This window comes from Oreochromis niloticus, linkage group LG20 (assembly GCF_001858045.2).
Source record: "Oreochromis niloticus isolate F11D_XX linkage group LG20, O_niloticus_UMD_NMBU, whole genome shotgun sequence".
In the NCBI taxonomy this organism is placed as follows: Eukaryota; Metazoa; Chordata; class Actinopteri; order Cichliformes; family Cichlidae; genus Oreochromis; species Oreochromis niloticus.
Window position 1 is genome coordinate 27,173,929 of NC_031984.2, and position 25,465 is coordinate 27,199,393.

A 25,465-nucleotide genomic window follows, 5' to 3' on the forward strand; every position below is an offset into this window, starting at 1 on the left:
AACAAAGGTGGCCAAGTTAAGCGGTTCCCACTCCTCCTCGCGCCCATTCAGTGTGGCAAATAATTCTAAATCAATATTTCCATGCAAATGGTGCCATGCAGGCTGCTTAGGTAAAACTATAACTAACCCTATGATGCCTTCAAGTGGCCCCGGTAAAATGAACTTCTTTCACATGAAAACTGGTTGGCTGGTTAACTGATGGTTCATAATTTACTACAATGCAAATGAAGAATTCTTTGGTCTACAAATGAGGAGATTTAAAGTTTAAAGTGCTTTTGTGTGTGTGTGTGTGTTTTTTTTAACACAGCAAAAGATTTTCAACACAGCATTTCTTAACACTACCTAAAGAATTGTTGATGCTCACAAACCAGGAGATGAATATACAAAGTAGTCAAAGCTTTCCAGAGTGTCAAGAACTGGAGAGCAAAGTATCATTAAGAAATTTAAAGAGAGCCACACAGCACAGAACAAGCCTGGCTGAGGTAGGAAGGGAAAGATTTCAAAGACTCTGGAAAGAAAACTAGTGAGATGTTTCTAAAGACCAGGAACTAAAGAACAGCTGCAGAGACACGAGTGAATGACTTTGCCAAGTCAGGCAAAGTAATACTCTCAAAGATGATCACTAGAACCCTGCACAGGAATGGACTTCGAGGTTGTAGACCAAGAAAACTGAAGTATGACTGAAGTATGCTAAGGACTATTAGGATTATGTATACTGGGTATACTGGAAGTACATCGTTTGGTAAGATGAAACTAAACTAGAGCTCTTTGGCCACAGAGATGCTGTTAATGCTTGGAGAAAGAAGGAAGAGGTGTACAACACCACCCTCACAGTGAAACACGATGGCGGGGGTATTACGTTGTGGGGACACGTCAGTGCATATGGAACTGGGAATCTTGGTCATGACTGGTAAGGACTGGTCAGGAATCTTAGTGAAGACTCATGGAGATTTTGAATTTGAAAGAAAACCTCGAGCAGGCAGCAACAACCCTCATCACTTTGTTTTCACACACAGTGACCCAAAACATACATTGCTCCTTGTGAAAAACTACCTCCAGAAGACCAAAGTGAACATTGCTGACTGGCCTGCAGAAAGCCCTGACTCGAATCCCTTTGGAAATCTGTGAGATGAACTGAAGATCAAGATCCGTGCCTGAAGACCATCAAATCTGGAGAAGCTTGAGAGATTTATCAAAGGAGCTGGAATTGCTCTGCAGACATGTGTTTAAAAAAAGCTGACCATTAGCATCAATTTTGACCCTGGTAGGTTTGGGGAGTTTGTGATTTATTTATTTATTTTTGTGCAAAGTAAAATAATGTAACTTTTCAAAATGCAAACTTGGATGTTTATATAAAAATCTGCATTTAAAAAAAAACATATCCTTGCTCTGTTTTTTAACACCATTGGGAAATACTTCTAAAATACTAAATACTAAAATTATTAGTAATGTAATTTTCATTGGAGGATAATAGTTCTGTCCTCTAACCCTCCTCTCTCCCACAGGCTAACGGTGCTTTGCCTGTTAGCGCAGTTTGGGGTTGATTGCACACAGAAATATTTCAGGTTTTCTCTGCAAACTTGCACCAGGCTGTACTAACTATGATAAGCTCTTTGAGACGTTCGTGATGGTTCGTTTGTAATTATGAAATGTCCAACAGTCCCTAAGTGCCTCACCACCCCACTGCCTTTCACTCCCACCTCTGGAAACGCTAAACACACCATGCACACGCACTCACCCACTCACACACATTCCAGCAGGCGGAGTCCGTGACGTGCCGTGCTGTGCTGTTTGTGAATGAGCTGCAGCGAGCTGTGCTCACCTCTCAGAGTCCCAGCCAAGCCCAGGAGCGGAGAGAGGAAGGAAAAGTTTTCTAAATGGATTTCTTTGGTGGAATCAGACGTTATTTGTTTTCATACGTACTTCTCAATGGCATATTTATTACAATACAAACTAAAGAAGGTGAGTGACTTTTAAAAAAAAGCTAATTATTTAAAAACCTGGTTGCATTAAATTTTTCTGGGAGATTTTTGCTTAAGGGAAGCACGCGTGCCATGCGGGACACCAACTTAAAAGTTTATTTTTTTTAACAAACAGGAAATATTCTTCATGCTTTATGACAGTCCTGCACTGCTCTGTCTCTTTCTTTATTTCAATGTTTTATTTGGATAAAAAAAGAACTTCCCGGAGTTTGGTTTGATTATTAACCATCAGCAATGCTGAGCCTTCGTGTGCGCTGCAGTAAACCACGGCGCACCAGCAGGTGAAATCTGCCACAATTTGAGTGATCGTCTGTGATTTTTTTTCCTTCCACTCCTTCTCTGTATTAAAGAAGGGAAAAAAATATAAATATATTTTTATTCCCATTATTTCAACACGCTGACTCGAGTATATCAAAGTTTGCTGGCATGTGGCAAATGAAACGTGTAATATTCATGCAGCAAGCTGCCGCTCTTATTTAACTAAAATCTGATCGCTTCTTTAGTCAAAGACCAAAACTCCAACTTATTCGTGGCTTCTTATTTGCAGATATCTCTTCTGAAGAATCACAAGTCAAATATTTGAACTTAAACCAAACCAAATGTTTCTGGATAAATATATATTTTAAAATAGGTGTATTCTCACTTACTGAAATTGTTCTCGTGTCTCCACAGAAGTGCTTTTGGACATGAGGGCGTCAGGAGATGAACTGGGCTGGCTGACTTGGCCCTTAGATCAGGGAGAGAAGACCGGGGTGAGTAAAGCTCTGCTTTCTGGTTTCTCCTCCAGCTCCCACGTTTCCTGTTGGAATTTGCCTTAAGGACAAATCAGCATGGAGAAAATGCACGGAAAGGCTCCAGCTGAATGTAGACCCTCCAATTTGATGACATCTGACTATTTGACTCCTGTGGTTAGATGTGGAGTGGCTGCTGTGTGTGTGTGTGTGTGTTTAGGTTTGTTTTTTTTTTTAATGAAAATCAGTTAACCTTATATTCGATAGAGTAGCAGGATCCTATCAGGAACTGCATCCAAAGCATGTCTGGGCTACACCAAAAGCTTAGGCAGACAGAATAGCTGCTAGCGCTCAACTGGGAATACTTGTGGCTTCTTGTGGTTTGAAGGCTTCAGCTCCAGAATTGTATGTCAGAGAGCAATTAACTTTTAAAGTTTGCAGCATGTGGTGCCTCTCTATTTTTTTGGAGAGGATGGGTTTAGGATGGAGGGGAAAACGTAAACGTCTACATTTAGTGCAGTGCCCAGTGTACTAGAAACATATGCCTTCCGACTGGGCTGCAGTTTCACAGTAATTGACCAGTCAGGCTCATGCAAATTCACAGCAAATGGCTTCATCTCGTGTGCTGATGAGTCAAAGGCATGTGCAGGCGTGTTCGTGATGGCTCACTCAACTTTCTTGAAGAGAAAAAAAAAAAAGAAAAGAAAGAAAACCTTTAAATAAGTTTCACTTTTTCATTAATAAGCCTCAGGTGTTTTAAAGGCCCCTCGTAAAAATTGTGAAAAATGTTCACCAGCTGTTTTATAGATGTGTCGGTTCTGCTGCTGCACATCAAGTTTATATGCACAGCCACACAATCGGCCAGCTAAGCACATTTTTTTTATTTTTTTAATTAATAGGACAGGGGCTACATGCAGAGAGCAAACCACAGCCTCCGTGGGGCCAGTTGTTTCTCAGGAGCCAAGGTTTTGTTAAAACTTGCTGTCACTTTTTTTTTCACCAGAAATATTTGTGGCACCATTGAGTATGCAAGAAGCAAAGCTATTTGGGGAACATGCCAACAAGTAGCCAGAGGGAAAAAAAAAGACCTGGAATTGGAAATAATTTGGTGTCTTTGCAATGTCAGAAATGCTCATGTTCATCAGCCAGGTTTGCAATATTGTAATGCTGCTCGTAAAGTGCACTTTTCCATGTCCCAGAAATGTGTTATTGATGTGAAGCTGTAAAAATATTCACAGGGAGTAATTAGCAATTTGTGGAGCATGGCTTCCCTGACACACACTCATACTGTTCATACAGTAGTACGATAGCTGAACCCTTATGAGGAGTGCAATGGAGCCTTTTTCCTTTGCCGTCCTGGTAGTTTTGGTTTGCACGTGCTCAGTGTTCGTACCTCTTAACCTTTTTCGCTTGTGTGTGTGTTTGTTCTTATTCTTCAGTGGGAGGTTGTCCAGAGGACTCTAAATGGCTCTCAGTTCTACACGTACTCCATCTGCAACGTGGAGGAGCGCGAGCAGGACAACTGGCTGCGCACCACCTTCATCCAGCGGCATCCATTGGCCTCGCGGGTTTTTGTGGAACTTAAGTTTATTGTACGCGACTGCAACTCTTTCGATGGAGCCTCGTTAATCTGCAAGGAAACCTTCAACCTCTACACGTCCGAGTCGGATGCAGATGTGGGCACCACCTTCCGCAAGAGCCAGTTTAAGAAGGTGGCCACCATAGCTCCGGATGAGATCACCGGCAAAAATGAAATGCACATCAACACAGAGACGCGAGTGGTGGACGGGCTGTCTCGAAAAGGTTTCTACTTGGCCTTTCAAGACATCGGAGCCTGCATCGCTCTTCTCTCCGTCAGGGTCTTCTACAAAACCTGCCCGGGCACCGTACAGAATCTCGCCACGTTCCCCGAGACGGTGGCCGGAGCTGAGAACCAGCCACTTACGGAAGTGAGCGGGGTATGCGTGGATAACGCAGCCAGTGAGGAGTTACCTCGCATCTACTGCACCGAGGAAGGGAAGTGGGCGGTGCAGGTCGGACAGTGCCAGTGCAAACCGGGCTACGAAGAGGTCAAAGACACATGTCAAGGTGAGCACATGCGATTGAGTCTCTGGAATTTTCAAAGTCTTTATGTCTACAGGCGCTTCATCTGGGTGTAAACCAGGATTCGCTTCCCAGGAGAGTGTGCTTTTTTTAAGCACACTCCAGCATTAGTCACTATTTACCTTTATTTTAATTGCCACGGGGTGTAAAACAGGCCTGGATGGCAGAGTGTGGAGCTTCATGATGGGTATTATTATTGTAATTCAGTGGAATTCTGCCTTTGGCTAACATGGTTCTTTTGCAATGGAAGGAATGTTGAGGCCTACTTGTACATGCCCTGGCATTATCCCTGACCTTGAACTGATACCTGTAAAATTAGGAAAAGCGCTTTTGGGTTTCACTATGACTAAGATGTACGGTTCTGAGGAAGGAATTATGTGAAGCACTTTAAAGCCTTTGTGATATGGAGGCTTAAGTTGGGAGAAGAGGATTCGAGTCAGGTTGTGTTTGACGTATTCATTTTTCATCGCCAGTGAATCTCATTTGGTAACAAAGAATATTTGAAAACGTATCTTTTAAATAAAGAAACCTTTTGGTTGGAGTCACGCTCAGCTTTCAAATCACATATTTTACAGTCTTGCTCAAGCACATGGCCTTTCATGGCTCAGGGCTTACAGCATGTTGCGTCAGGCTGATTTCCTGCCACCTCATTATCACCTGTTCTCGTTATCTTTTGAGTGTGATATGTCGTCCAGTGATACATCTGTCCCTTTGCCTTTGTAGTTGTGGTGCAGTTGTGCCTAAAGTCCTGCAAAAGAAGGGTTTTATTATTGCGGTGAGGGCTGTCAGAGTGACTGAAAGTGATCAAAGAAGCCGGGAGGCTACTGTACTGTGATGGATTAGCATCTTTAAAGATGGTTTGGGGAGGGGGGGGAGTGGGAGGCGGCAGGAGGAAGCTTTTTGAGCCCCACTCACTTTGTTCATATCAAGCGTCACAGAGTGCAGAAGCCCTCCTCTTGTGTGTGAACGGGCAAGTTGGCTGCATGTCCCCCCCGTCTGCATCCATGTCTTGATCCTCCTCCCTCTGTTGTCACAGATTTACTGAGCTTCCACTGTGGGGTGTGTGTGTCTGACTTTAGCAGTGTATATGAACATATTGCACACCCTGGCATGCAAGGACCTGTTAAGATCCGTTTCCATAACTGAACACCTGAAGACTGAGGAGCCTCATTCTCTGCTGCTCGTAACACTTGCTCGTACCCACCCACATGCCTGACCCGAATCACTCGTATACGGGTATGAATACCTCTAATCGTCACCTGAAAGACATTTGGGGCCAGCAGTTGTAAATCCACCCGTGGCTCTGTAACAGATCTACTTTCCCATTTAGTTTCCCCACCAGTGGCAAAGTGCTGTTTTAAAAGCGATGACGTTTTCTGTCAGTAGATCATTTTTAGCTGCAGGAAAGTGGCAGGTAAGATGATTAGGGAGGAGAAGCAGGAAGGAATGACAGAGAGAGAGAGAGAGAGAGAGAGGGGTCATGCAAAAGCGAGAAGCTGTGTTTAGAGGAGGGGGCGTGATTTTTTTTTTTTTTTTTTTTTTTTTTTTTAAATGGCGAGAGGTGAGGAGAGGAATGTAAAGGTAGGAGAACAATGGAGTGCTGTGTTTCCCACTGCATGGCCGGTGGAGCACACCTCCACCTCCTCTCCCTAGTGGTTGATACATTCCTGATCGGTTTGCTGAGGAGGAGCCTTCCAGCATTACTCCAGACCTGTGGAATTCCCAGGAGGGGGAAGAGCAGCTCCGGGTCGAGCCCTCACATAAAGATGACTAAACAAAGACCCCCCCACCCCACCCCCCAAGGGGAAAAAAAACTACCAGGATGAAGTTAAATGAGAGGCCTAAGATGCATGAGGGCAGTTGCAGATGAAGGTGGAAATGAATCACAGAGCTGCAGTGTGGGCCAAGATGAATGGTTCAGAGAGCTTAAAGTGGAATATCCTACCGACGCACAGTTAATCATTCTCCCCGCTTCTTTCCTGTGTGGAGCGCTGTTACGGGAGAAACCGCAAAACTTCAATTGTGGCGCTTTTTCGTAGTTGGGTTGAAAGTTTCCATGTTCGGCGATGTGTTCACTCACTTTTATGACTCCTCGCTCCTCCCGTGGGACCTGTTAAAGTAGAAACCTGTGACTTCATCTGGTTTTTGTCTCCCGTCTCTTCATCACAGCTCCTCACTGTGGTACTTTTTTGGCTTGGAGATCACTCTCTGTCAAACTGTACCGCAGGGATCTTTTTTCCCCCTTTTCTTTTCTTTCCCCCCCTTTTTAAACCTCTGAGGTTTTTTGTTGTTTTTTTTTTTTCTTTTTTCTATTTGGCGTGTGGCGCTGTTCTCTTGGTGGCCGTCGATGCTCATCGTAACGACAGAACTGAGCAAACAGACCCTGAAGATAAAACGCATCGCTTCCTGCACTGCACTGAGCGTTTAGAGCAGTTATTGTAAACGTTTTTATGAACTAGTTGTAAATCATATGAGTCAGCAAGCCTGACAAGATGTGTTTTTTTTTGGGGGGGGGGGATTTGTTTTTAAAATTGGGACACTTTTAGATACTTTACAAGTGTGTATTTTGTAAAAAAAAAAATTAAAAAAAATAAAAAATCTCTTTTTACATGTTTTTAATTAAGCTTTTTATTTAATGCTTAAAAAAATTGCAAAACATTGTATTTAAAACCCCCACTAAATCTAAACTGTAAATCGAGCACTGAGGAAGCTTTCTTTGATTGTTTCCCTTCACCATCTGCTATGGATCAGGATGCTGTGGAAATAAACTTTCCTTTTTTTATTCTGTGGGGGGGGGACACAACTTTCTTTCAATTACCTGGTCAGTCTTTTAAACCTCAACACTTTCCCCTTGTGACTCACTTTTGACACTGACACAGTTTTCCTCTGCAGCCGATCACGCCCTTCCTTACCCACAGTCCTCCCTGGCACAATGCGACGGCATACCCGTTGCACCCCCTCAAAGGATCACAGCTGGTGCTCTGGTTTTTGTGTCTAAGTGCCCTGGTCCACACCTCATCGGTCGCTCTAAAGCCTCAACAAATAAGGCCTAATCCCATATTATGGTTTACAGAAGACGCTAGAAAAAGAAAAAGACACAGTGTGGAATATTTGGACTGCTTAGGGCACTTTCGGAGGAACAATTGTTCCCCTGAGTTCCAGTAAAGTTCCGACTCCTCTCTCCAAAAAGGTTCCAGTAAACCATTTTCTTCCCCCCCCCCCCACCTCCTGCTCTCCGAGTCCGTGTTTCCGAGCTCGTCCTCAGCTGATGTAACAAACAGTTGGTGACTGTTGTAATTGTGACTGCATGCTGTGGTGAGTGATTTGTATGGGTAGTAATTGACTTGGGTGTGTTTAGTCTTTTTAAGCAGAGTAACTACTGGTTCTGCTGCTTTTTTGCCTTTGTGCAATCTCTTTTTACCGTCCTCTGCCCCCTCTCTCCCAACATCCTCCCTGTCCCTGAAGAGTCTTTCTATTTTAACCTCAATTTTCCGCCCTCTCATCTTGTATTTATTTAATAGTTTCTCATCTCAGCGGATTATTTGCATCGTCATTTTGTCACAATTTACTCCCGAAACGCGCACTGTTGCAGAAGCTGCCCCAAGTACAATAAACTTACAGACAAACAAAAAGTCTTTCCTCCACGTCTTGTGTTCATGTCTCCTGTGAAATCACTGAGTGGCTGTTATTTCTGGCCGGGGTTCAGGTCATGAATATGACACCAATAGAGTTTAAACATCCCGTTTCACACGGCTATGATGGGACTATTTAGACTGTGTACAATTCTCATCTCGGCCCCTGATAAATACATTTCTCCGCAAGTGCCTCATAAAGATAAATAGAGGCTAAATTAGAACAATTCTGCCAATGGGAGAGTTTTTAGTGGACGGGGAGAGGAAAAACCAACTGGCTTCATGTAGTGGTTAAGCCATAAACATTTGATGGAGGTAAAATATTTAAAAACAAAATGCATTTGCAATCTAAAATGTCAGAGATAGACACTTCAGTAGATTTAAATCTTTTAATCTGGTTGCGCTGAGAGCCAGCTGGTTCCTCATGGTGACTGCAAACTTATTACCGTAAAACAAAGGTGTTGTGCAATTTCACTCAATCTGATGGTGACTGTGCAAAGACGTGAACACGGCACCACTCCTCAAGATGACAGGGATTTCATTTAGCTGGCTTAAAGTGGATTTTACACAATGGAATCATCTCACTCCTGCAGGATAATCCCCACACTGAAATTTTCTGCTCTACCAAACTCCTTTAACCTTTGATCCCTGTGGCTGATCTCCAAAATAGGGAAAAAAGGGGGGAAAAAAATTGTTTAAGTCACAAACTCGTTGGACAATGCTGTTCATTTAGATGCACAGTCTAGATATAACCTTGGCTATAAACCCACTGCGATTACACTGATTTACTTTGGATTTCTCAGATCTTACGCCAAGTTAACGTCTGCCTAGCGGGCTGAACTTGAGTGAGCTGGTTAGGTAATGGGGGTGGGGGTGGACTTTCAAGTGGTGTCATGCACAGTCTTGTTGGGCCACGCTTGTAGTGAGCAGAACATTGGCAGTTAATTCAAACAAGATGACAGAAAATGTAGCACGAGTTTCTAATGTGGACTGCAGCTAATCATACTACTGTGGTTTAAAAAGTGTGACTCGTGTTGCGGTCGAGCCGTGGGGCGCTTCATGATTTTATTTTAAAAATATGTGTATATACTTTTTAAAACAATCTGAGATGAATACCTTACCCTACCTACAGTGGCCCTGAGAGGTCAAACCAATTGCAACTCAAGAAAACATCAGCAAATAGAAAAATGCTGCCGAAACACACACAACACAATGGAAGTTAAATAAAACTCAACAGTGTTTTTGTGGAGACATTAACGTGACAGAACAGTTGGGGTGTTGTCAGGGCGAAAAAGTTGCAGGTAATGCATGTTTTAATTCATATAATACTGTAGATGCATGTTTGCTATTAGCCATTTCCTGTTAGCTTACTTCCACAGCTGTTCCATCACATTATTTTCTCCCCCCCAAAATTTGGAAGTTTTTCTGCACAGCTTTTTTTTCTATTTCCGTTGTATTTTGTGTACTTTTGCAGCTTTTTTCTATTTGCTGGTCTTTTCTTAAGTTGCAGTGCGTTTGAACTCTCAAGGCCAGGATACGGTACTAACCACTTAAAACACTTGCTGAAAATTCAGTGAGTTCTAATGATTTTAATTGTAGGCAGACCTCCTGCCTCCGAAACATTTAGGAGATGTGCACTGTAACAGTATGGTAGCCACATTAAGGTTTAGCCGAAAAATGCAGTTGTAGCAACTCGAGTGGCAGAATTAAAGACCAAAGTCTCACACGTCCTCCAAGTTAAAGGAAGGAGTTAGCAGCCAGTGGACCAAACAACTGTGAGGCACATGAGAGGGAAGCCCAGTTTTTGAAACCTAAAAAATGTATAGCTTTGCATCTACTGTAATTACTGTGTAATTAGCATAAGTGGTTTTCATGTGTATTTTATTATTTATCATTAAATAAGTATATGAACATTGAGGCACTGAGAACAATGCTAGTTTTTGGATGTTCAGCAATCCTCATGTCATGGAAAACCAAAACGGGGGGGAAAAAAGGTTTTTTAGAACTAACGAGAAGTTTTTACTTTTCGTGTTCGTCATGACAAACAAGTGTTTTTGCATTACACGTAGTGCTGTGAATGTATTTTTAAAAAAATTGATTAGTGCAGCTTTAATCGTTTTCCTCAACATTCTGACCAACACAACCAATTTGTTGTTGCAGTCGCCTTACTTAGTTTCCAAATGTCCATTGGCCCAAACAACTGACCCTTTGCAATTTTTAGCTTTTTAGTGTGTGTGTTGGTTGTGGTGGGGAAGTTGGGACATATTTCCTCTTGGTGACATTCCTGAGCCTGCAGGCTGTGTGTGTGTGCCGATGTGAAGCGCATTGTATTGTACTGCTGGTGTGTGAGGTCAGCACTTTCCTTCCCCCATGTCAGTCAGTTACCCCCACCTCCCCCAAGCACAACACACCACCCACCCGCCCTTCACTGCTAACAGGACGAGCCCACAGCGGAAACCGGAGGTCACCTAATCCCTTGGTGACTCCCCAACCCGTTGGCTCAGGGCTTTCCATTGTCGGTCGATGCCGAGCGGCCTTGCTCAGCCGCTTTCCATTTCGTTGTCCTCCCTGATAACCTTTATTGTTTATTGGTGCATTTCAGTCTCATTTTGGCCACTTCCCCTAGCCAGGAAGCAGACAGTGATCAGCATCCAGCGTGTTACCTGTTGGCTTGTTGTGGTGTAGTAAAACGGGTGTCGCGTTTGCCACCTGGTCGTCTGGCTCTACCAAGCAGCTTTGCAGAAAACCACTGGAACTTGTCTGTGTTGGATCACCTCAACCAGTACTGGTTTCTTCGATGCATCTGCAAAACTTTAGAATTCGCTGAGCACATTTCGTGTCTGCTTGACTCGACCTTTCTCTCCCAGTTTCCCTCCTCCTGTCAGTGAATCTGGGTGGACAAAGGGAGTGAGAGGAGAAAGCAGATCAGGGAATTTATTGTGTTTGTTAGCAACCCCAGATGAAAGCCTGAGAGCAATTGTAAAACAGATGTAATGCCCTTACAGCTGCTCCATTGGTCAGCTAATCCCTTTGACTAATGCTTCTCTACCCACCCCCCCCCAACATGCACACTCTGCTCTCAGCCCTTACACCTTTACTGCCTTCTGCTGCTCTCCCCTCCTTTACCTCAGTGACCCCCCCCCCCCCCCCCCCCCCCCAACCTCCCCAGCTCATATTACCAGTTCACCTCCTCCAACACAGGCCCCCATTGTTCCACTACCTCCGAGTACCCCAAAATGCTAATGGTGTGTTGTCACCCTACATACAAACAAAATGACATGACATATTGCAATTACAGGTTTGTCCCAAGATGGAGAAAAACAGGGGGATGGGGAGTGTAATAAGAAGACAAGGATAGAGGCAAATGCCTTCAGTTATACTCAGGGAGCCATTCTGATTAAGATCTAGACATTGCATTTATTTCTTGGTTGGTATTATTTTTGCAAGATGTTTTTTCTTTTCTGTTCACTGGCTGTAGTTCTGAATTTATCCTTTCTCTCTCCCTCCTCCTCCTCACTGCGAGCATGTGTTTGTTTTACTTGGCCACTGACTCCCTGTAAGCCATGCACAGTTTAACTCACAACTGCCCTGAGGCAGACATGACCTTACTGCCTTTAAAAAGCCCTGCACTGGCTTCAATTGTTGGGGGACCAGGGGAGTTTCCCCTTACCATGTGCTGCCCGAGTCCTGAGGGCCGATTCCTGTTGTTGAGCCACCATGTTACCCATTCATCCATCTTTCCGACCATGCATTCATCATTTCGGCGTCTCCATCCATCTTAACTTCAGCTGACAAGCCTTATGGGGTGGCCATTGGAGGCTCCCACTCCAGAGCCACTCAGGCTCCCAGCAATGTAGCGGGCCCCTGCACTCACTCTCAATAAACAAACACAGAGCCACTCGAGGCACACGGGGCCTCTCAAATGACAAACAGTTCCTTTCTTTATAGCTACAGGGAGGGGAAAAATGGCCAGTCTAACTTTGTGAAATGTTTCAACTCTGAAGAAGCTGGCTGAGAGACATTTGTATACATGATCATCCATCTAAGGAGCCCCCCCCTTTGTGGGTTTAGTGCCTCTGTTCGTGTTGGGTCAACACATTCTGGCTTCCTTTTGGGTTATTATTCTGTCTCAGGACTTTGGTAGCCACAGCGGCGGTTCTTCTCCTGGTCACGCTCCCCTTATGCTTCCATGCTTTGATTGGCCGCTTTAGGAAGGAAGTCTGCGTCAGTCTCACACTTCCTGTTTCCTGTTGTGTCCAGCAACAATCCAAAGGCCCTCTCTCCACCTTCTCCGTGGAACAAGGAAGTTGTCTTTCACCGGTCTTTTCTCCTTTGTCGAGGAATCCTCTCATCAAATACCTCAGCAGAGAATCATCTACTTTCATTTACCGTCACAGTGACTCAAATGTTCATGATACACAAACTCCTTGACCTGTTTTTGTTACAGCGGAGACCTGGGCTGAAAATGAATCTGCTCTCAAGGCGCTCTGGTACAGGCCTCCTGTTGGGTGGTGTGCGCTGGAATGCATCTTGATTATAGAGGGGACTCGCAGAGTAAGGCCATCATCTCCGCAGGCCTGACCACGATGCATTGCAGCCGGCACTGTAGCGCCAAAAAGAGGCTAGTCCTCCTCTTTTCAGTTGCCATGTGGCATTCCGGCTATTCCCATCTGCAGCGCTTGGTTGTTTGTATGTTTTTTTTTCGTTTTTTTTCTTCTTTCAGCACTTGAATGGCATGGCATTCTCTTTGCCTGTTGGTCAGCGGTGAATAGCAATGTTAATGGGTTAGCTGGGAGGCTTTTTAGAGGCGACCGGGAGGAGAGAAAGGAGAGGAGGAAGGAATTTGGGGATTACGAGGAGGAGAGGTAGGGGTATGAATCGGGGTTTGAGGCAGCAGCTGTTCCCCCTTCTCAATGAGAGAGTTCACCCTGCCCCGTCTCCTTTCTTTCTCCCCTCTTTTCTTCAGTCCTCAGCAGGATACAGTATTTCTTCTGTCCCCTTCACACCACCTCTCTCCTGCCTCTCCTGTCCTCTTGCCTCGTCTGCGTTAATGAGTAGCAGTAGCTGTTGGTGAAACAGCTGGCTGAGACAGAAGCGAGGCGCTGTCTTGAGGGAGGATTGAGTAACGCGTAAGCCTGTTGGCCAAACTTTTAAAAAAACAAAACAAATGCCTCTAGCTGAGTGTCTTTTTCTGTCTTATAATCCGTATATAACACACACACCCGTTCACAGCAGCGCAGCTCCCAACCCGCAAAGATCGAGAAAAAAAACAAGTGAAGCTGGAGTGAAATGTACGGTTTATTGAGGAAATCCCCTTGATAAATGGAGCCACAGCCATGTGCTTTCTGTCTTCTGTGTGTGTGTGTGGGGGCACTTGTAGGTTTCAGATAAACTTTGACTCATTTCGACCTCAGTGAAAGAATTCTGCGTGAATCTGATTTTATCTTCATCCTCGGCTCTCCTTTATAAGTCGCCTCTGTTGGAACACGTACATTTTGCCTTTGATTTGAATGTTTTGTTGCTTTTCCTCTGTCAGCGGCGTTAACCACAATCTTTGAATACCATGTAGGGTTCTTACATTGTCTGATCTCTTTATTTCTAGCACCTCTTTTGAATTTTTTTTTATCGCTTGAACCTTTACAAATGAGAAAATGTAAAGGTCTGTCAGCTATTTACTCCAGGAATACAACTTGGAACAAAGGCAGAGATGTCTTTTTTTTGTGTTTGTGTATGTATATATTATATATATGTGAGTGTGTGGGGGTGTGTGTGTGAATAGTTGAACTGACTTAGCAGAGGGATGTGAACAGGTGACAGGCAGTGGTCATAATCCCTGTTCTGATGTCAGATTGTCCCATGTGTCCAAGGCTGTGCTTCGCATACATGTATGTGTATTTTGTGCATGTGTTCGGTGCACACATGAACGCGTGTGTGTATGAATGTGCAACGGCGTGAGGACACGAGCGGCAGCAGGCGTTGGAATGCTCTCGCGGAGTTAATGGGGAGCCATCTCGTTTTCACTCCCCTTTATGGCACGCTCTCTCTGAGATTTCACACCACATTAAGTTCGTATTTCACCGCGGCTACGCACAGCTGGACCCCTACCTGCGTCTCTTTATTCCGAGTTGGACGTGTGAAATCGGGTGTCATCTTATCTAAGCGATACAGTTTCAAAGATCTGCATGTGGTTCTGTAAAAGGGAAAAAAAATATAGATGATGGATTGTTAGGCGCACGCGGATGCAGTTTTGGGCTGATTCTTGGTGTTTTTAATGAAAGCTGTTGCTTCCATTCCTCTCTCCTGGTGCAGCACTGAAAACCTAAGTATGGTGAAATGTGGCATAACTGGTTGTGCATGGAGAGACAGTGAGAAGTCAGCAGTGGAGTGAGGGAGGAGGCATTAGTGGTTGAAGAAGTAAAGGGCAGGAGTGCAGGCTGGGTTGGGCTCATCTGAGTATTTTAATAAGTAGAGCCAGCACCATGCAAACTCTTGCGCATGTTTTCCCTACAAAATATCTTTCACTTGGAGGTGGCTGAGGCTCGGGAGGTAGAGCAGGTCATCTGCTAATTGGAAGGTTGGATCAATCCCTGTCTGCAACCAGCAAATTACTGAGCCCTGTATAAATGTGACTTTTAGTCTTGACATGTCAGCTTAGCCTGATTGTGTTGCACATGAGGTCAAAAGTTCATAGCATTGCTGGTCTATTGAAGGGTGTAGAAAGGTCTGGAGAAACTAGCTTTGCATTGTCATTTGGGATGCTCCCTGAAGTCATTTGTTGTTCTGCTGCTTATGCAAATGTCGTCTTTGTCTCTGCAGAGTGTCGGCCTGGCTCTTTCAAAGCGGAGGCATCGAGTGACGCATGTGAGCCATGTCCTGCCAACACCGATACGCTGGAACATGGGGCTGTGCTTTGTGCCTGCAAGGATGGCTTCTTCCGGGCCCCAACCGACCCCTCTACTGGACCCTGCTCAGGTGAGGCCCGTGGGGAAAAAAAACAAACAAAAAAAAAAACATTTGAAATGAGGATCGGTGTGTTTGCTGCTCGGTCAGTGCAACCAGTGCCATTTCCACACGTGACCTTTCCAGTGTGTAATCAAAACAGACATTTTAAAAGTGACTGTGAATCCTTCAGGATGTGCAGGGGTGTGTTTATGGTTTTGAACTGGCAGCATGACTTTCAGCCGACACCGGACATGTTTAAAACTTATTTTTATCAATCTTCTTTTCTAAAAAAAGTATATTTCCAGTCATAGCTGGAAAAAAAAAAAATCCCACACATCTGGCATCCTGTGCTTCTCTTCTTTGTTGCTCTTAATACTGCATGCATTTCCATCCTGTGCTCACCAGGCCCCCCCTCTGCACCACGAGATCTTTCGGCTGTCCCTCAGCCCTCTGTGGGAAGACTCATCCTCTCCTGGACCCCCCCTGAAGACACCGGAGGTCGTAATGACATCACCTACAGCGTGGAATGCCAGCGCTGCGATGGGGTTGTGTGTCACCCCTGTGGGGAGAGAGTTCGCTATGAGCCGGCGAGCATGAAGCTGACTGAAGCCAGGGTGTCAGTGAGCGAGCTGGAAGCTCACCTCAACTACACCTTCATCGTGGAGGCGCACAGCGGTGTGTCGCAGTTGGCTGGTGAGGCGCAGCGGCCACCATCCAGGAGCAATGTCACTATATTTCTGCACTACACAGGTGAGCGCGGCTTGTATGAAGCAGCACTGTGGGGCTATCTGTGAGGTAGCGACAGCTCCACAGGTTGAAAGATGAACTTTCGGATTTTATCTCTAAAGTCTACCTATTATTTTATCTATTTTTTCTTATATCCTCTCAGCTTTTCACATCACAAAAACCCCCTAATATTCTCTACCCTCTCCTTAGATCCCCCACAAATTACCACAATGCGACTGGTGGGAAGGACCTCCACTAGCCTGGCTCTTTCCTGGGATGTATCCCCTCGACCACGTCCCCAGCTTAACATCCGGTATAAACTAACTTACCACAAGAAGGTGAGCATCTTTTGTTTTTCTCACCAGGAATGCCCTGAAATCAAACTGTTTGTCTTATGTATCATTTTGGTTTTGTGTCAGTGCATGTGTGTTACGCATGTTGTTTAAATAACAGATCCACTGGATCTATTTTGAGTATTCATAATTATCATCACGAGGCATAAATTTTCAAAATCAGACATCACCATTTTGGCCATAACCTTAAGCCACTAATTTAAATGCTATAAATGGCTGCAGGATCATGTCTTCTGCAGTAACACTGGCTGCTTAGATCACATGTCTTGCTCTGCCTCCCAGGATGATAACCTCGATAAGACTACCTACACCGTGCTCACGCTCGACAAGAACTCGGCACAAATCAAAGATCTGGCCCCGGGCACGGCCTACCTGTTCAGGGTGCAGGCCCTCGGCAGCGATGACAACTCCGAAGGCTCCAGAATGGAGGAGCATTTCGAGACCTTGACTGAAGGTACAGAGCAGAATCCCTGTACAAGTTTCACTAGTTTCATGCAGATGTGTGCGTCTAACCTTGTTTTCTCTTCCAGGAAACCCGTCTCAGAACTACACAGTCTTATTAGTGGCGGCAGTTTTGGTGGCGATGATGCTGATCGTAGTGTCCGCGGTCCTTTTCTTCCGCAGACGGTCAGTAAACGTCCCACTCTGCTTCCCTTCCCTCCACTTTCTGTCTGCTAATCGGTCAGAATAAGTCCTCCTCCACCGGCTTCCTCCCTCATTCTTCTGCTTTTCCTTTTTGAGGGGCCTCCAAATGGCCCCCACATTCATCTCTCCTCACCTCTCACTTTCTCTCTTCCTTTAGCCAGCTTTCTCTTTCTATTTATCTGGATTTGTGTCCCAGCATTCACTGGCGAGGAATTTGCGTTGAATGCGCCTTGTCATTGCTCAATGGTGATATTCTAGTGAGTGTTGGGTGGGTGGTGGGGGGACCCTTGAAAGGAAATTTGCCCAGAGTGGTACATTGTTGGTGATAAGAGGGGCTTGGTTCTTTCTGCACCAGGCCACGGGCACTTTGTCAAAGGTGACCCGGGTCTCTGCTGTAGCAGATTGTACTGTAGCCCGTCTGTCTACTTCCCTCCCTCCCCGCCTGCTCGTCTGTCTTTCAGTCTTTAAATCAGCTTTGCAAACACAGTCTATCGACAGCCGCTATCAAAGGGCCACTTCTTTCTGAATGGATGCATTGCAGCAGTGTTGGTATCCTTCTGAAAGCCTTAGAGCACCTAGAAAAATTGCTACAAAGGTTGCCATGTGTTCTTGATGTTAAAGGAGGGAAATAATAAAGAGATAAAGTAGGACATTAATTTGCAGATGGATGTTTTTATTTATTTATTCCTTTTTTTTTTGTTTTTAGGAAAAGAAACTCTCACACCAGGCAAGGACCAGAGGACACGTACTTCTCCACCCCAGGTAAAAAAAAAAGATAATTTCTCCCACCTTTCTGTCTCATTTCAATGAATTGACTTGATTTATTTGTCGACCTACAATAACAGTGTTTGTTGTTGTTGTTTCTTCCTTTGGTTGGCAGAACAATTGAAGCCTCTGAAGACCTATGTGGATCCACACACATACGAGGACCCCAACGTGGCCGTCCTCAAGTTTGCCACCGAAATCCACCCCAGCCACATAACCAAACAGAAAGTCATTGGAGCTGGTGAGTGACAGCCCTGCTGAGACAGTCTGTTGTGGGTCTTAGCTCTGAGATGTTGAAAGATTTTTCCAATCCCCCAAATTCGCTGTTTACATTGTGCATTTTCTACAGCTTAGCGGGGTGACTGACAGTGGTTACTTCAGTGAGATTAACATCCGTCAGGCTCGCGCAACAAGTCGAGACATTTTGTTGTATGGCAACTTCTTGGCTGTGGCACCTTTTTTTGTTTTGGCTCAAGTTGACAGCACACTTACACAAAAAAGGAACTGTTGCAGGAACGGTGTTTTGGAACGATATCACAGCACCTTCCTGAGCATTGTCGGCTTTTTTTTTTTTTTCCATTTTCTGCCCCACACGATGATACGTTTACTCAACTGCGACCACCTTTTACCCTGTAAGCAAACGGCCTTTTTCTACACGCGCTTCCCACGGCCGCGTGCCCCCCACCCGTTCTCCTCTCGTGACAGCTGATTCCCATGCCCACCCCCCACCACCACCCTGAACTACAGGCTAATAAAACAACAACAGAGAATCAGGCTCTGAGAACACACCTCTATGAGAGAGCCCCGGGCAAAACAGCCGTACAGACTTCCTCATTTTCAATCTGTAGCACAGCCAAACCCCTGTGGGTAAAACCTTGAGATGTTTCAGATGCATGTTTCAATATTGGGCATCTAGTTTTAAACTCAAGTCTCTGAATTATGGTGCTTTTTCTTTTTTTGTTGCAGGGGAGTTTGGCGAGGTGTACCGCGGTATTCTGAAAGCGCCAGGGAGGAAAGAGGTGGCAGTGGCTATCAAGACACTGAAGCCTGGCTACACCGAGAAACAGAGGCAGGACTTTCTGAGCGAGGCCTCCATCATGGGCCAATTCTCCCACCAGAACATCATTCGCCTAGAGGGAGTGGTTACCAAATGTAAGGGTTTCTGTGAGTTTGGCCGCTTTTTTTCTAAGTTTTATATGTTTCAGTTGTTTTGGTGCAATGGAAAGATGTGTAATTTATTATTCTTGGTGGCTTCTTTGTGCAGTTAAACACGCCATGATTGTGACTGAATACATGGAGAATGGAGCTCTGGATAGGTACCTCAGGGTAAGTCCACAACATGCAGTTTGTACTAATGCAACTATCTCTGTGAGTATAGCCACAAAGAAGCTGTTAACAACACAAGAACGAGCTCTGAAGCTCAGAGTTTGATCCTTTTTCTGTTTTGTTTTTTTAATTATTATAATTTTGTTTCTTACACCAGGACCACGATGGTGAGATTTCTTCCTTCCAGCTGGTGGGCATGCTGCGTGGCATCGCTGCAGGCATGAAGTACCTCTCTGACATGAGCTACGTCCACCGAGACCTCGCTGCCCGCAACATCCTCGTCAACAACAACATGGAGTGCAAAGTGTCTGACTTCGGCCTGTCCCGGGTGCTGGAGGACGATCCTGAGGGGACGTACACCACAAGTGTGAGTAGATGTGGGCCTTCCTGACAGCTTTTCTCCAGCCAGAATCATCTTACCACGTCCCGTTTTAAAGATCTCTCTCTTACCCATTTTTTTTTTTTTTTTTTTTTTTGCACAGGGAGGTAAAATTCCGATTCGCTGGACAGCTCCAGAGGCAATAGCGTACAGGAAGTTCACCTCGGCTAGTGACGTGTGGAGTTTTGGCATCGTCATGTGGGAAGTTATGGCTTTTGGAGAAAGACCTTACTGGGACATGAGCAACCACGAGGTATGTGCCAGACAAGCAAACTACATAGAATAAAAAAAAAAATGACCACAAAGTTTGAAGAACTCTGCCATTTTAAAGAGAAAAAACAAACCAAAAAAAGGCTAATGAGATCAACTGTTTCCAGGTGATGAAGGCCATCAATGAAGCTTTCAGGCTCCCGGCACCTATGGACTGTCCCTCAGCCGTTTACCAGTTGATGCTGCAGTGCTGGCTCCAGGATCGCGCCAAGCGGCCACGTTTCGGAGACATAGTCAGCCTGCTGGACAAGCTGCTGCGCAGCCCAGAGTCCCTGAAGACCATTGCAGACTTTGACCCACGGTAAGATTTATTTAAACACTAGGCAGAGGGCTTATAGTGCATATTTTTCTAGTGCTGACTCTACAGTGGCTGCCACTATCAGCAACCAGTTCTTGGAAAGAGCCCTTTAACCAAAACATTTGGCAATACAATAATAATATAAATTACTTTTTTTCCCCTCCTTCTGTCTCATTTATGTAAACATCCTTTGAGCTCTTTCAGCTTCCCTTCAGTTAGATGTTAAGATGGAGCCATGCAATGTGCATTGAAGACTATGCAAATCATTATTAACAAGTCTGTCAGGGAAATGAGTCAGTTTATTTAATAAATGAAATCTTTTTTTTTTTAACAGTTTGACTGACGTGTGACTGGACTTTTGTCACATGCTTTTTAAAACGTGACTAATCTGACTCGACGCTCAGCTCAGAGTTGGCCGTCTGACTTCAGACTCAACCTTTCCTGGCTTCAAAAGAGAGCTTTAGGCAGCAGCTCAACCATTAAGTTTAATTTAAAAAAAATTGCAGGATGTTTAGGGTCAACCGGGGCAGGGGCAGTGTTAAGATGTTATACTTAAAAACACCAGGACACACTGACACCTTTGCTGCTGGGCTAATGGAAGAATTATGCGTGCACTCCTTTTAGAGGAAGACTAAAGTTGTTTTTGTTTTTTGTTCTTTTGTTTTTGATGTTTTTTGTGTGTGAGAATACATTCACCTTTGTGAAAAAGCATTAGAGCCAGAAACGGTGAGAAAGGACAAAGGATGCCACGCTATCTTTCGCCCCAAACTCCTCCGACTGGTTTTTATCACCAACGGGTTTCCTGCACAGTAATTGCAGTTCAGTCATCATCCTTTGTTGTGGGGAAAGCCTGCTGATTATTATCATTTGGATCCATTTTACTTTACCAGCGTATCCATCCGCCTGCCAAGCACCAGCGGCTCAGATGGCTCTCCCTTCAGGTCGGTGTCTGAATGGCTGGAGTCCATCAAGATGAGCCAGTACAGCGAGAACTTCACCTGCGCCGGGATTGTCACCATGGAACAAGTCCTGCAGATGAAAACTGAGTAAGTGTGACATGATATTAAAGTAGCAGTTATCTTATTTGCTCACAGGTTTCTAGATTGATCCAAAAATTGCACACTTGTGTTTTTCCTCCCAGCCCCTGACGGACTTCTCTCGGGCAGTTCATGTATCTGTTTTCCCAAAGATGTTAAGTTTTAACAGCCAGCAAAATAGTTTGCACTCAATATAATCGCTAGCCTCGGTTACAACTTAAGAAATGTTTGAGATGGAAAATTTAATCGAGGGAAGGAGAAGAAGTGGGGCTCATTTGTGGTCGGCTGATGGTGGTGGCTTGTGGTTACTGCAGTTCTTATTCTTCTTGCCCTCCTCCATTCTTTCTCTCCTCCCTCCCTGCACCCGCTCACACCCGCTGCCCTGGACGGCACTTTTACTCGAGCCCCTAAAAAACCGCCAGTTTTGCTTGTTTAGATCGGAGGCCTTTTGTGGCTTCTTCAACATTAAAGGAGGGGAAAAAGGGGAGAGGGAGGAGGGAATAGGCTGTAGAGCAGCAGCAACTACAGGAGATTACTGAATTGAAATGGATGGATGTGATTTCTGGAGAGATTGAAGAGGTGCGCTCAGAAAGTACTCCCTGAACTCATCACAAGATAGTTGAGGCAATTAGATTTTCCCCGATTCCTCCGATTACAAAAGGGGTAATTTAATGAGATGAACTCAACGTTTCGGGGAGAAAGGCTTAGTGAAGCACATAATATAAGGTTGCTTTAGGTCTATAACGAGGGCCAGAGCATTTTCTAACCACATGACCAACCAAAAATGAACCCCCCCACACCCCATTCTGCCACGACGTATATATGTAGGTCTTGATCTTGGGAAGATGGGCAGACTGTGAAGCAGAGACAAACCCTTTTGAAGTATTTGTCATACAGTATGGTGTGATTTCATGGCCCCATGTTTCCATCTCGGGGCATCTGGTAGCACTCTTGGAAAACCAGCAGTTATTTACAACGCGCCCTCTGCTTGCCAGTGATTCATCGTCAGCGGGGAGAATCCTTGTTAAGTAATTAAGGCTGTAATTAAGGCTTTGACTTTAGGCTGCTGCGTTGCAGAGCTTTTGCAGGTTCGCGTCGTGCGCTCGTGGAGCCCCCTGTGATATCCTTTTTAGTTTTTTTTATGAAAGATCAATCAAAGCTTTGGCAGATTGCACACTTGGAAAGCATCCCACGTAGGCATGAATCGGTTCAGCTCCGGGCTGGCATTTCATCACGTCGAATGAGTCAGTGATTACTTCAAGGCTCGAGAGGCAGGAAGGATGTGCGTGAAAAGTGTTGGAATGTGGCCAGACTGTAAATCCATGTGGCACTTCTCTTATATATCCTCCTCGGTGTGTGTGTGTGTGTCTCTTTTGCAGGGATATTAAGAACATCGGAGTGAGGCTGCCTGGACATTTGAAAAGAATTGCCTACAGCATCTTGGGCTTAAAGGACCAGACCAGCACACTGAGCGTGTTTGCAGTGTGATCCTTATAATGAAGGGAATTCAAATCAGGCACTGCAGCCGGCAGCCCTTTGAACTCTAAACGGAGCTGGAGCACTACTGCGGGGATGGCTTGGGATCATCAGAATCAAGAGGACTGTGCCATCCTTTCAGGCTGACTGAATAAGACTAGCTTACTGTACATTTTTTCTGATTTCTTCTTATCTACAGGGAATGGAGCAAATACACACCGAGAAATATATCAAGTAGACTCTGTATATTTGAATATCTATTTTTTTATTATCCATAATTTCTGTACAGATGCAATTTTATCTTTTTTCTTTATCTTTTTTCCCATTTACGGTTCATAAAACAGTCGTACCCTGAGCTTGTTGTATCCAGTACCAAACAAACAAGCGAAGGCAGTTAAGGTGTGATCAGCCTTTTTGTTGTGACTGTGGTCGGCAGTGATGTCACAAAATCTTCCTTTAATTGGCACCTTGCTCCATTTCCTGTTAGGCCGGCCGGTGAGGACGGAGCGCCGCGGTGGCTGAAATGAGCTTGAGCTGGCCCAGAGTTAAAGAGATGGTGTTGCCTGGGTGCATAAACACAGATGGACCTTGTGTTTTTACTGGCCGCCTCCTAGCTGTGTGCAGAAATTAAGCTATAATCTTATAAGTGATGTTTATATGAGGAAAAAAAAGAGAGGACATATGTGAGGTACTCTGTGTACAGGATCCCCCCCCCTCTCTCTCTCTCTCTCTTAGTTTATAGGAACGAAAACCTACAATGTAGCACTTGGATCAAAGAATCAGGAATTGCAATAAAAAAGGCCGCTACACTCAAAAGTTTCTATTGGAATGCAGCACGTTTGTTTGTAGTGTGCCGGCAAATGAAGAGGGAAGTAAAAAAAAAAGAAAGAAAAGAAAAAACATACCCTGGGAAAAAAAATGGGGAGGATTAAATAATGAGTGGTTGTGGTTGAGACAATTTCACACTAAATAATAGTTTGGTTTGCAATTTCAATGTCTCCTTTAGTTTTGTAAAAGCTTTACAGACATTCGTTCATATTCTTGTTGGTTTGGGTAACACGTCAACTGGATGAAGCTCTATGAAAAGACAGTTGCTTGATTTCCGACATTTAAAGACTTTATTTTTTGTTAAAGTGCCTCTTTCTAGGAGATTAGCGAGAGTTTGCTTCCGTCTATATAAAAGAAGCGGCTCTATAATGTAGTGGATAGTGGACAGTGTGCCCCAGTGCTTTTAATTGATGACTGCAATTCGTTGTGTTACTGATGTACACCTTCCTTTACTTGAATTTTTAATGTATTTTCAAAGTGTATCTATGATTCTGTTGTAGCAGTTAGACACCCATCTTTGGAAAAGGGATTTTTTATTACTCTGTTTTATCGGTTGCAGTTACATTTTGTATAGTTTTTATGATTTCGCTATTTACCAACTGCCAAACGGATTATTTTTCTAAGTTCATCACTTTCCAAAGCAGCATCTCCTACTTTTATTTTGCTTTCTTCCTTCATCAAAGAGCAATCTCCTCCCTTTGTGCCTGTTGTTTTATACTGTATTTAATAGTGTATTTATTTTGAACTTGTATTTATTTATCCTGATAAACATTGAGCTGGGTTTATAATTGGAGCTTGCTCTCTCATTGTCAGTAATTAAAAAAAAAAAGGAGAAAAAAGCTGTAATGTCAATTTTTTCATTCCTGGTTTCTTTTTACTGCCTTTGTTGCATTTGTGGAGCAATAAAGTCTTAAACTGAGTTTGGCAAAGCCTGTTGTATGATGGACATTAAAATGAGCAGACCCACCTGGGTGTGCTTATGCTATTGGGTGTTTTTAATTCTAGAGTTGGAAACTGTAATAAAAATCAGTGCTCGACTAACTCTGTGGAAACCGATTACAAGGCTGATCCTGAAAATGTCTTACAGGAGTTATATGATCTAATCAACCTTAAAAAAAATCTCACATTTAACTCTGATGCCTGCATTTATTAAAAACTTATCTGAGTGTAACGTGGCATTTAATTACTTCTTGGGAAATGATCCGATGTGTAGTGCTGTGAACTTTTACAGTCATGTGAAAAGGAGAGTTTTCACTGGACTCTATGCAGTCCTGTGAAAAACTAAGAACACCCTTACTGCTTCCATAGGAATTAAGAGGGTAGCAAGTCGATGAACTGATCACCAGCAAACACGGCATGGAGGAGTCATGATCTGGGATTGTTTTGAAGCCACAGGACATGACCAACTTGCAGTCACGGAGTCAACCATGAACTCCGCTGTGTACCAAAGTATTCTAGAGTTCGATGTGAGGCCATCTGTGATGGCTAAAGCTCGGATTGAACTGGGTCAGGAAAATTATCAGAACAGACTGACAGGAAAAAAACAAAACAATCCAGGTGTTGCAACTGTCCAAGCGACTAAAGTGCTGCAGTGGGAAGGGAGGTTATGAGAGCTGTGCTTAAAGAAATGCCCACAAAGAGGATAAAGTCGTATATAAAATGATCACATCAAGTTATCGCTGCTCAGTGTGGTTCTACAAGCTACTGAATCCTGGTGTGTGGTATATGAGAACAAGAAAGGCAAATCTTATGTACTTTTAATATAGTCATGCATAAAAAATTGGTGCATAAACTGAGTTTTAGCACCACAGAAAATCTATCAATCATTTTTTGAGCATGAGAAACGGGACAAAAGTGCAGAATTTCACATCGTTGGTTGTAGTGGAAGGTCGTTTCAGTTGATTACATGTTGGCCTTTTCCCATAATGTGGCCATTAAATTATCATTTTGACGTCACTACACTGAGTTAGTC

The 25,465-nt window shown here is 44.2% G+C and overlaps 1 protein-coding gene across 2 annotated transcripts; it reads left to right on the plus strand.

Annotated features, from left to right (window-relative positions):
- The first annotated feature begins 1,709 nt into the window (after positions 1-1,709).
- On the plus strand, positions 1,710-24,478 carry epha2b (eph receptor A2 b). Of its 2 annotated transcripts, none has more exons than XM_013277642.3 (17): positions 1,710-1,962; positions 2,655-2,734; positions 4,153-4,801; positions 15,265-15,420; positions 15,796-16,140; positions 16,327-16,454; positions 16,752-16,923; positions 17,000-17,096; positions 17,821-17,876; positions 17,995-18,120; positions 18,846-19,043; positions 19,144-19,205; positions 19,363-19,572; positions 19,688-19,837; positions 19,962-20,155; positions 21,043-21,198; positions 22,569-24,478. In XM_013277642.3, exons 1-17 carry the CDS (start codon positions 1,878-1,880, stop codon positions 22,675-22,677), a joined length of 2,973 nt encoding a protein of 990 aa, XP_013133096.1. In that variant the 5' UTR covers positions 1,710-1,877; the 3' UTR covers positions 22,678-24,478. The 2 variants fall into 2 exon arrangements, with proteins under 2 accessions (XP_013133096.1, XP_005459908.1); XM_005459851.3 differs by having other exon boundaries at positions 1,711-1,962; positions 18,846-19,031.
- Positions 24,479-25,465: the final 987 nt, after the last annotated feature.